This window comes from Petromyzon marinus, chromosome 29, assembly GCF_048934315.1.
Source record: "Petromyzon marinus isolate PM22_M1 ecotype Great Lakes invasive population chromosome 29, UKy_Petmar_22M1.pri1.0, whole genome shotgun sequence".
Lineage (NCBI taxonomy): Eukaryota > Metazoa > Chordata > Hyperoartia > Petromyzontiformes > Petromyzontidae > Petromyzon > Petromyzon marinus.
Window position 1 is genome coordinate 4,103,513 of NC_133695.1, and position 12,152 is coordinate 4,115,664.

Below are 12,152 nucleotides of genomic sequence, written 5' to 3' on the forward strand. Positions count from 1 at the left end.
GCTGTCTCCTCCGAGCCTAGTGAGGAGCCGTTAGCCGCTTGCCAGTCATCTGGTGGGTGTAGGCCCTCGGCTGGGCTAGGTTGGGGGAGGGGGTTTCCCTCCTTCCCACAACTCTTATTATTTGTGAGAACGTCAAACCCGCCGCTGCTTGGGGAAGCTGGTTTAGCCACGGGGTGGCTGCCCTGGCTTTGACCCTAGGTTCTCGGCAGTGCCACTCGGCTACCCACCGCTCTGTATAAGAGCTCGACCACAGAGCGATCTGCCCTCGATGGTCTCAGCCCCTGGCCAAATCACCCAGAATGAACCCCATCTTGTCAGGTCCCGAGAGCCTGGGTGGGTGGTCGCGGTGTACAACAAGGTGCTGTATGTTGCTGGCTGTATGCTGCTGCCAGGGCTTCGTTGTGTTCAGCAGAGGGCAGTGTAGCAAAATCCATTGTTTTACTGTGCTTAGCGCCCATATCGCTTCCCTACTTTGACCAACCCACAACGACAAGCAAGCAAGCGTGGTTCAGCATGCTCAAATAACCGCTACATCCGCCGCCCGGCACGGTGTATTTCTCCCCCCCTCCCCCCCCTTATCCGGCAGTGCATCGACCAAAGGGGTTGCACACTAAACTGGGTGACGTCTCGTTGAACCCACGCGATATCGGGAGTGCGGCAGAAGCTCTCCCCTCCTGCCAGCAGCGCCACGCTCGATCCTGGCCACGTCGGAGGCTGTAGCGCGGCGCGAGTGGACCGTGCCGCCACCCCCCCCTGTCCGCCCCACCACACAGCCCCAGGATCTGGCAACTCCCTCGCACGTTTCGTCTGTTGCGGCCCTTGGAAGGGCGCAACCACGCGGGCAACAGCTCTTTTCTGTTGTTAAATGACGCCGCTGTACGCACAGGATCCCGTGGGCGCCACGGTGGAGAGATGTTAACTACTTTCGCCTGGTATACAGGAAGTCGTCGGTTCGATCCCGACCCTGACACCTGTTTATTTGGAGTGTGCGTGAAATTTCTCCCCGTGGCCGCGTGGATTTCTCTCCGGGTCCTCCGGTTTTTCCCTCCACATTTATAATCGACATCACGCGTTTAGAGTATTTGGCTGCTGTACATTTCCACGTGACAAGCCACTTTGTTTAGCTATAATTTGTGATAGCCAGGTCGCTTCTGTGAAAGAGCTATACGTAGCTCAGTGGGACCGTACCTGGTAAAAATAAAATGAAAAGTTGAACAGTGTGGTTGAAATGGCTGCGTGATGCTGATGAATCCCTTTTGTGGCGATGCCACGATGCCCACGGTTTCCCTGTTGGCGGAGGTGCAGAGAAACGTTTGGCGGACCGTTCGATAATAGGCAAACGTTCGATGGCACTCCTACCAAGGGAAAACCTCTTCGTTAATCCGTCACCCCCGTTCAAGAGGAAAGTTCTTGGGAGGAACAGCGGCAGGCGTTGCTCGTGTTTTCGCCGCTAGAGGGAGATGGCGGTCTCTACTGGCCACCGGCGAGCCTCGTGCGTTGTGTTGAGCGAACGCTGAACGTCTTTGGCACCGTGCGTAGCTAATCAAGAGGTCCGGGGAGGTGCGGGGACAACAGACTAAAACACCAATAGGAAGTTCTAAAGAAATGATTTTTCAATCTGGATTTTTCACAGTCCACGGCTGAAGTCTGCTTGCCAATACCGGAAGGAAGAGAGCGTTCCGGACGGCCGCAGAAGCGCATCCGAAAGCGCCGCGCGATGCGGTGGCCACCGCCTCTGTTCGATGGCCACACAGAAGTTGCTGCTGCTGCGAGGATGACGACCGGAGTTCGTGTGATGGTGGTTTGTGCTCCATTCACCGTTTTTACTTCCAACCATTGCCCTTAAAAGTCGAACCACATCCCGCTGGCCATTCAACAGACACCTGCCAGCCACGTCTGGTTGTTTAACAACAAGCCCCGTCTTGTGCCGATGAGTCCCAGAAAGTTGAAACCACCAGTTCAGAGTGTTTACTTGCTCAAGCAAATCATGCTTGATGATATTGGGATCGGCAAACCGATAATGGTTTTGTTGGACTAAAGCACATGTTTCATTTCGATGTGAGGAGATCGAAGACAGTTGTGCTTGCGCGTGCGACTAGTTGTCACCATTGTTTGATCTCAAACGAAATGATTGGGCCTAAAGTGAAGACGATCGCAATTGTTATTTCTCAACGCCGATTTTCTCCTCGGGGTGTTTTGTCGTTGTGACGATGGCACGATGGTGTAGGTTTTTTTTACTTAGTTTTTTTTTCTTTCACGAATGTGAATGCAGCGCCTCCAGTGGCTGCAGACACCACCGTGAAACGATCCGTCCTCCTTACCCCTCGTGCTGCCGGATTTCTGGAGTTCCGCTTCCCAATCGTCTCATTTCCCAGGTTATTGATGATGATAATAATAATAGCCTTAAACCACGTGCGGTTCTATCGAAAGGGGCATGACGTAGAACACACGCATTACAATAGCAAAGACTCATTCATGTCTCTCGTGCTGTGCCTAAAACTCAATGTATATACACTCAGCTCCATATCTATAAAAGGCAAAGTTGTGAATGTGTGTCTGTTCAAAATGTTTAGCGTACTTCCCGACATGCAACACACTTTAAATTTGCCATGTGGGTACTTTCCATACTGTACACCATGCAACAATTATAAAAATACACTTTTTTTTGGGGGGGGGGGAGCTCAATAATGCATTTTTATTGCACGGCAAGTGAGCTGTGACGTCAAATCTGTCACGTGACCCGCTCATGTGGAAGCGTAACGCATTGTAGTGTAGTGGTTAGCGCGCTGTGTATGTGTGTGTGTCTGTGTGTGTGTGTCTGTGTGTGGAAGCGTAACGCATTGTAGTGTAGTGGTTAGCACGCTGTGTATGTGTCTGTGTGTCTGTGTGTGGAAGTGTAACGCATTGTAGTGTAGTGGTTAGCGCGCCGCGCTACGAACCCGGCGACCCGAGTTCGATTCCCGTTCACGGCCACCACCCGAGACGATTATTTGAACCGTTCCTGGGCCTCGCCTAGGTCGACTCAGCCTCAAACGAGTAACTGCTGTGGTGTGTGAACATCGCCACTGGGGAGACAAAGGCGGCCGGGCGTGGTGGATCCAAGTCCCGGGCGAAGCCGGGTAGTACAGCTAGCACTTTATATACACTTGCAGAGCTCACGGCTACTTTCACCTGAAGACGATTGCTTCTGTTGCGATCAAAATGTCGTGGTTTTTATTGATTATTTTTCTATCTACGTGGCTTTACCGAAAGACCCATAGAATACTTTTTTTTAGCTCTTGGTCTGTTACAGGCTGGCCACCCCTGCGCTAATCCTCAATCACCCAGGAGCACGACCCCTCGATCACGCTCAGACGAGTTCCGCTTCTGCTGCTTGTTGCAGAGAATGATCTCCATGGTAGAGGATTTTATTGGGGTTAGATCGCGTAAATGTATAAATGTGTCGTTAAAACCCGCCACCACCCGGCAAAGCCAACTAGTAAGGGTTGTCACGTAAACAGAACGTGGCCAATTCGTCACTAGTACAGCACTAGTGTATAGTGTAGTGTATAGTGGTGTAGTGTGTAGTGTATAGTGTAGTGTATAGTAGTGGTGTATAGTAGTGTATAGTACAGCAACACCGGTGTGTTGGAGAGCCAAGCCACAACATTTACAATCTGAGTACGACGTTTCGCCAGTAATTACAACCAGCTTCATCAGGCGACAGCCAGATTTGTGGAGAAGTCCACCTGTTTCGTTCCTTGTATAGAGGAGGCGTAGATGTGGTGACCACGCTTCTGCACTCTTGTGCAAAGTGGCGGGGGAGGGTGGGATTTGGCAAATTCTGTTTACGTGACAACTCTGACGAGTTGGCTGTGTCGGGTGGTGGCGGGTTTAACGACGCATTTTTACGCGATCTAACCCCCAAAAAATAAAAACCTCTATGGATGATATGGGTCGCGAAAGCCTGCCACGTGTTAGAGAGAATGATTTTCCAGCAGCGAAAACCGTCGAACCTCGTGCCGGCCGGGACATGCGGTGGGGTGGAGTCGCACCGCAGCAGCGCTGCCCGGTAAATAGTTTTTATAAAAAAAAATTCGCAAAGGACCAACACGGCTGTGAAATTTGTAAAGAAACATTTTTTTTATTGTTCATATATATAAAAAAACGATATTGGTATTTTTTTTTCGACACAAATGCCACCCAATATTCCTTCCCGCAGTACAATCCGGCTGTCACATCCCCACCCCGCACCCCCCCCCAGTCTCCCTTGTCCCTGAGAGTTCCTCTGCCTCCGACACAATCATAACAGCGGAGACGCGAACGGTTTCACTGTTAATGGCTCATCGCTTGTTTAATGACGACGAACTACGCCAACACAAACACTGCACATGCATCCTTTGCACTCGAAATAAACTATTTATATATTCAGGCAGTGGAGGGACAACATTTTACTCAATTCGGCCAGACTTTTTTTTTTCTCAAATATTCGGGCCTAGATGCTGACGCGGTGCCATGGTTAGCACTTTTGAGAGGTCACGGGTTCAGTCTCCAGGTGCGGCAGTTCAAATCGTTGGCAAATGTCTCAATTCCTCCCCCTTCCCCATTAAACCGCCACTGCGGCCAACCCAGCAGTTTAAAAGGGTACATCACACAGATCGATCGATCGGCAGGTCACGTGCGGTGGCGGGTAAAGCGTGGGTACTCCCACCTCTCTTCCAAGACGTCCGGCCAACGTGCAAGCAGAAGAAGAAGAGTAGGCCAAATACCCTCATTGGGGGGAACTCCCCTTCGAAGCTCCCTTCTCGTGGACGTCACTTCAGACAGCAGTGGCGTGAGCGAGACATTTCAGGAGAGGGCTGCGCATTTACCCGTGTGGCTAATGACCCCCGGGGATGATCAGGCAGTGTCAATGAAATGCTTTTGGTGAGTCCACGTGGACTTTGATTCTGTCCCACGACGGCCTGAATGATATCCAGGCTATTATCCTGAATGTGTGTGGTGTGTGTGGTGTGTGTGTGTGTGTGGTATGTGTGGTGTGTGTGGTTTGTGTGACTTTAGCCAGTCACAGCACGTGTACACCCGTTCGGTAAATGCCGTTCACGAAGCGTTCATAAATATTGTGCTCATATTGTGACGTGTAAGTGCAGTTACATCTATTCTCTAGCAGTGTATATACACTCACATACTTCGTAAGGTGTGGAGATCTGAGCAATAAATCATCCTTCCACGCACCTGTATGTTAACATTAATAATACAATGATTAAGGCTTTACATTATTGTATTATATATATAAAAAAACAACGTTTTGTGCCTGAATCGCTTGTAAAAAGAATATATACATATTTTAGATCGAAATTTAGCCATCACGTTCGATCGTATAACATTAACAATTAATATACACAACGAAAAGGGTGATCCGTTTATAGATACCTCACCTGTTTCTCACGACCCCCTCACTTCCTTCCCAATTTGCCGATGGGACTCTTTGTGAGATTGATGGCTCTTCGTGTCTTGTCGAGGGTTTAAACAAAACAAATATCGACGTTTTCAGATTGGTGGGAGACGCGTGCCAGAGGCTTAGCGAGTAAAATCGTCGATTCCTGAATACGTTCCTCCAAACTTGTTTTAGTGGGGGTATCTGTAAACGGATCGCCCTGCAGAACACGCACGACACGCACGACACGCACGCGCCACGTGAACTTACGCAGCACGTGGCCACACAAAAACACACTTGTCCAGCCCAATTTAGTCTCGGTTGGAGTTTTCTACGGACTATTGATTTAAAAAAAAGACATTCTAAAATAACAGCCAGTATGTCAATCCACTGCTGGATGAAGGCCTCTTCGTTGCCCGTCGATCACGGATGGGGTGGGGGGGGGTAGTGGGAGGTTTAGGGGGTTCCTTCATCACAGGAGCAGGAGAAGGGGGGGGGGGTTTGTGAGGAAGAAGCGCCGGGGTAAGGACGCGAAGACGTCCCCGGGTTCCCGTTGCCGAACATGACGTGCGCACGACGTCTGAAGGACTTAATCCCTTGACGAACTGGAGAAAGGACGGAGATAAATCACGTGGGGCACATAGTGGTCAGCAGCGAGGTGAGAAGGACAGGGGTGAGAGAGGAGAGAGAGCGAGAGTTCACACACATACAGAGCTGATCTTGAGCCAATCATTTAGCTGGAACGCGCCAGTGAGTCGAGTACTCGAGTACTCGACTCACTGCACAGCCAAACGCGTTCGGCTCTAAACACTCAACGGCGCAGACGACGGTCGCCCCCCCCCCCCTTTCCAAGCCAGTACCTGACGATGACGATTTGGCAAGACAGGGCGAGGTGAAGGGGATCTGCCCACGAGGTCTGCAGCGAGGATGGGGTCAAAAGTGGAAAGTCGGCGCTCTACGAAATAGATTGTACTCCGTGTTGGTGACTCGTTTGAAGGCTCAAATAATAAATATTTAAATCGGTGCGTCGCTGGCTACGACACGTGGATCGGAAACGTGGACGCAGCCAAAGAAAGGGGAAACAGTTTAACACGTGGCAGGCTTTCGCGATTAATATCCATAACACAGGGTTTTTTTAGGTTAGATCGCGTAAATGTATAAATGTGTCGTTAAATCCGCCACCACCCGACACAGCCAACTAGTAAGGGGTTGCACGTAAACAGAACGTGGCCAATCCGTCACTAGTACAGCACTAGTGTATAATGTAGTGTATAGTGTAGTGTATAGTGGTGTAGTGTATAGTAGTGTATAGTGGTGTAGTGTATAGTGTAGTGTATAGTGTAGTGTATAGTGGTGTAGTGTATAGTAGTGGTGTATAGTGGTGTAGTGTATAGTAGTGTAAAGTGTAGTGTATAGTGGTGTAGTGTATAGTGTAGTGTATAGTGTAGTGTATAGTGGTGTAGTGTATAGTAGTGTATAGTAGTGTATAGTGTAGTGTATAGTGGTGTAGTGTATAGTGTAGTGTATAGTGTAGTGTATAGTGGTGTAGTGTGTAGTAGTGTATAGTAGACTAGTACAGCACACCGGTGTGTTGGAGAGGAAAGCCACAACATTTACAATCTGAGTACGACGTTTCGCCAATACTTACAACTGGCTTCATCAGGCGACAGCCAGACTTGTGGAGAAGTCCTCCTGTTTCGTTCCTTATATAGAGGCGTAAATGTGGTGGCCAATGCGTTACTAGTACAGCACCACGGTGTGTTGGAGAGTAACGGATTTGGCATGTTCTGTGTACGTGACAAACATCACTAATTAGCTGTGTCGCGTGGGTGGCGAGTTGAGCGACACATTTATATATATTATTATACATTTACGCGATCTAAAAAAAACCCCAACAACAACAACCTGTAGTATAAAGGGGGGAACCAAAAGCTGAAAATTGCGCGCTGGGAACGACAACGAGACACAGAGAGAGGAAGGCATCGTTATAGAGACATCACATTTGATTGCTCTAAACAAAAAGCAAAGTGGACTTGGGCAGGACGCAGCATGGCAAGAAGGGACGACGGCCGAGTGTCGAGACTGGTGTCGGAGGGGTGGCAGCCCTAAGGAAGAAGCGAACTCCGTTGAGGTGTAAGAATGAGATCAGCTCGTGGCGCGGGAGCGAGACGGATTGTGGCCATCGAAGGTCCACGTGATAAGGCGACGGGCACGTGGGGAGGCCTTCATCCAACAGTGGATAGACCATGGCTGATGATGAACAGAAGTCAAGCGATATTCAATCGTGGTGCAACGGGGTGTGTCCATTGTATGGTTATAGTGCCACCCTTTAATTGTCTACCACTTGGAAGCGCAAGTTAACCGATAGCTAGCGTTACTAACATGGCCCATGCCTTGCATCTTGAAACAATGCTGATTGCGTATGATGCAATTAGCATCATACACAAAGCAGCCCCTTCCACGTGTGTGGAGGTCACGCATTAAGACCTGGGTGGTAAGTTGCGCATGAGAAGCAAAGTGATGATTACGATGTTTTGATGATGATTATACGACGACGTTGTTGATGATGAGATGCTGCTGCTAATGATGATGATAATGCTAGCAACGGTGTTGATGAATGTTGATGATGCTGCCGTTGATGTAGCTGCTACTGACGATGACTTGAAGATAACGACACGATTGATTCTGCTGATGGTGTTGCTACGACACTCTCTGTACATATAAATTACCAAAGTTTCGCTTTTCTCTCGGTTACAAAAATATATATGTATATCTAAAACGTGTTAGTCTATACTCTCTGACACAGCACCCCGAGCAAACGTCAGCGACACCAGCGCTTCTATAACGACACCTGGGCAGCTGCGGTAGACACGGCCGTGCTTCGCTCTCACAGGCGCTCATCAGCTAAGCCACGCCAAATCAACAAACTGCCAGGGCACGTCCCGATTGCTGTAGGCGAGAAGGCCCTCTTCTTCCAGACTCTTGCATGTGTTTCTTTCTTTCTTCCTTTTTAACGTGAGAGGCATTATCCGCTTAATGTAATGGATTAAACGTGGCCTCCTAAAATCGTTCAGGACAACAAGGCGCTGCAGTCTGCGTTGGATGATCGCGCCCGTGCTGCTGCTGGCTTGCCGCTGGAGAGCTTCTCCGATGTATTTTTTGGGGGTGGGGGGCGGAGGGGGGAGTGGTTGTGGCCGCGTGTTCTTCTGCACGATGTCCGAAGTTGCGTTTCATGCGCTGGGCTCATTTTAGTTCGGAACAATCTACCCCTTTGCGATTTATTTTAGCGATGCGTCTGACATCGGCGGCCGAACAAATTAACGCGCGAGACAACTCCCCCCCCCCAAATCAACGAATCATCGGAGGTGCCAAACAATAACAATAATCGTCCTCTTGCGCAATAAACGGTGTCCTCTGCACGTGAGCGATGAGAAGACCGACGGTTTGGAAAGTGCCATTCTCAGAGACAGTGCTATGGGTACGATTGGGGGGGGGGTATCTCCAAGAGACGCAACGTGGACGCAGCCGCGACACGTGCTTGAGAAGCATCCTCCCAGTGGAGTAGATCCGCCACGTGCTCATCCCGAAATAAATAAATCACGGCTTACAGCATCGTGCTGTCAAGAAGCGTCACAGGTGTGTTTGTGTCCACGTTGTGTCCACGTGTGTGCGTGTACCCATTATAACTGTTAAAGAAGCGTCACAGGTGCTATCGGTGCTGGCTGCCCGTAATCTGTTCTAAATCGCCACCGCAGTGTGTTTGTGTCCACGCGTGTGTGTGTACCCATTAGAACTGGGCTTGTGCCGTGACCCTCTGTGACCTCTTGCCGCCGAGCCTTCGACAATTCGCGTGACCTCAAAGTGCACCTAACCTGACCCACAAGCGCCTTAAGGACTGGGGATCGTTATTGTTGTTGTTGTTGTTTGATAGTTCCTGCTCACGCCGTGTACGCATTCGGGTCGAGGCGAGCCACGAGCGCATATGACGACGGGAACGGCAGCGCGGGTTTCGTCGGAATCGGCTTCCACACGATGGGCTTCACGGGGGTCGCTTGCAAAAGCCCCGCCGCCTTCAGCCCGGCCATCCCTTCCCCGTGCAGCATCATAGGTTCGATTCCCCGCTCGGGCGTCCCCTGCAGGGTTCGCGCCTCAAACCGCGTCCAGAAGTCGTAGGCGGACATCAGTCGCGACGCCGCCGCCGCCGCCGCGGTTGGCGAAGCGGGGCCGATGTGTCCGACGTGGCCGAGCTGCGGTGCCGGCAGGGCCTGCAGGGCCTGCAGGGAGCCGAGGTACCGCGCTGGGGCCGGGTAGTAGGAAGCGGCGGCCGCGTAGCACGAGGCGCAGGGAGAGGCCCCGCTCGCGTCTCCCGCGAACGCGGCGGCCCCGCAGTACGGCTGGGTCGGGGGGTGCGCGGCGCACGCTACCGCGGCGGCTACGGCGGCTGCGGCGGCGTCCGCGCAAGACGGCGGCCCCTGCAGGAAGCTCAGGTGGCCCTTCGACATCTGCACGAGCGGTTCCATTCCCTGGAGGAGGAGCAGCTGCTGCTGCTGCGGCGACTGCCGTTGCTGTGGCGGCGGCGGTGGCAGCGGTGGTAGCGGGGGAGGTAGCGGCGGTTGTTGTTGTTGGTGGTGGTGGTGCTGCTGCTGCTGTTGTTGTCCGACTCCAGCGCGCGTCGCGAGCTGTCGCGTCGCGTCGCGCATCATCGCCCGGATTCGGTGGTCGCCCGGAGCGACGAGCGACGAGGCGCCAAAGGCGCCTCCTCTCTCGCCGCGAGGTCTCTTCTCGGCCGGCTCGGGCTCTTTCCAGAAGGACGCGGGCAGCTGTCGCTTCCTGAGCGGCACGTTCTGCTGCTGCTGCTGCTGCGCGGCGCCAAGGGCGCGGAACACCACGGGCGCGGCCCCCATGGCCCTGCGCGAGGGGTCGTGCTGGGAGATGGGAGGCCTCGAGCGCGGAGCTAGCGGTGCCGACAAAGCCATCCTCTGGTCTCCACGATCCGCCGCCGTTGCCCTCCTCCCCCTCCTCGTCGTCTCTTCCTCGTCGTCTTCGTCGTCGTCTTCGTGGTCTTCATCCTCCTCGACCGAGAAGCGAGGCGGTTGCTTCAGCCTGGAGCAGGCAGCGGACGCGCCGGGGAAGGGCCTCGGGATGAGAGCGAACGCGTTCGACTCCCCGTCGCTGCTCTCCGCCGAGGATGAGAGCGCCGAGCAGGCGGGGAGCGAGGCGGAGCGAGGGTCGCCTCCGCACGGCGTCGGATGCCGCCCGGAGACTGCGCCCGAGGCAGATGACGACGACGAAGAAGACGAAGAGGATGAGGACGAGAGGGTGCTCCCCGCGGAGGTCGCTCCAGATCCGGATCCCGACGCGCAGTAGATCGCGCGCTTCTGCGAGAAGCGCTTGAGCTGCTTCTGCAGGTACTTGCGGTGATCCACGGAACGCTTGCACGGCGTCGACTTGTCAAGCGCAGCCTTGATGTCGCTCGAGGCGAGGTTCACGAAGTTCAGCAGCGTCTTCACATCGCTGTCTCCGCCGCATTGAAGCGCCATGGCTCGGCCTGCAGGAACGCAGGGTGGCTCGTGGCGGACCCTGTCCCCCCCCCCACCCCGAAACAAGAGCGATCGCTCTCGACGACGGTCAGAGGCAGCGGATGTTGAAGTTTCCGTTCCGATTGAGAGTTTGGAGGAGTCACCAAGGCGCGCGGTGACCGCCGGAGTGAGTGGCTCGTGGGTGGCCGCGGCGGCTGGATCGCGAAACGCGACGCGTGATTTACCGCGGTGCTCGCTGTGCCCCCCCCCACCGCCTATCTCGCCGTTCGTCTCACGCAGACTCCGCCGATGCTCTCAGCGAGCCGAGACGAGTGTCGTTGCATTGCGAACTTCTCGCAAGAACATCTCTCCTAAATGCGCAAAAAAAACTAATTCGCGAAGGCACTGAGCGCGGCTACGTCATCGCTTTGCGGACTTTAAACAATCAGAACGACGTCGTAACAAATAAGCAAAACAATCGGAGGAGGATGGGGGTGGGGTGGGGTGGTGAATTCTCAATCGATTAGGAAGAGCGAGGAGGAAGGATGCGAAGGAGACGGAGCGAGCAGGGCAAGTGGAGCTCCGCGCGCAGTGAACACAACGCGCGTGCGTGCGCGCGCGACCCGAGTTGATTTCTCTGCGGTGTCGCGCGCGCGCGGGCACGCGACCCCCCCCCCCCCCCCCACTGCCCTCCCCCTACCACCCCCCTGGTGATCACGGCACGCACGCGCGCGCACACAAAGTTTGGGTAGGGGGGTGCGGGAGGGTTGGGTGGGTGGCTGGTGGTGGTGGTGGGGGGTAGGGGTTAAGGTGGGGGGGCGTTGGGGGGGGTGATGGAGGAGCGTGGTGCGATTTGGCAGTGTGATGTTGACGGAGCGTGTCAAGGATCGCCAGATATGACGCTCACGATAATCGTGCGCGGTGTATTATTGTCATAAAGTCGTTGCAGTATCGGAATTATGATGATAACGATCATCATCATCATCGTGACGATCATACGTGTTCGTTATTCATCATCATAAACTAGACACCATTCATGTGCTGCATAACAGCATCATAAACTATATGTCTGCATTATGACCATTAGAATCGTCATCATACGCCACGCACACTCAGCATAAACCGGACACAATCATTCTGCGTTTAGCGACATCACAAACTCGGTAGCACCGTCAGCACAAGCAGCACCGATACCGCCTTAACGACCACCACCAACC

General features: G+C 53.2%; 1 protein-coding gene across 1 annotated transcript; it reads right to left on the minus strand.

The window, feature by feature from the left end:
* Positions 1-4,098: 4,098 nt before the first annotated feature.
* Positions 4,099-11,538, minus strand: FAM181A (family with sequence similarity 181 member A). The gene has a single exon (XM_076070474.1). It carries the CDS (start codon positions 10,954-10,956, stop codon positions 9,355-9,357), a length of 1,602 nt encoding a protein of 533 aa, XP_075926589.1. The 5' UTR covers positions 10,957-11,538; the 3' UTR covers positions 4,099-9,354.
* Between the last annotated feature and the right edge of the window lie 614 nt (positions 11,539-12,152).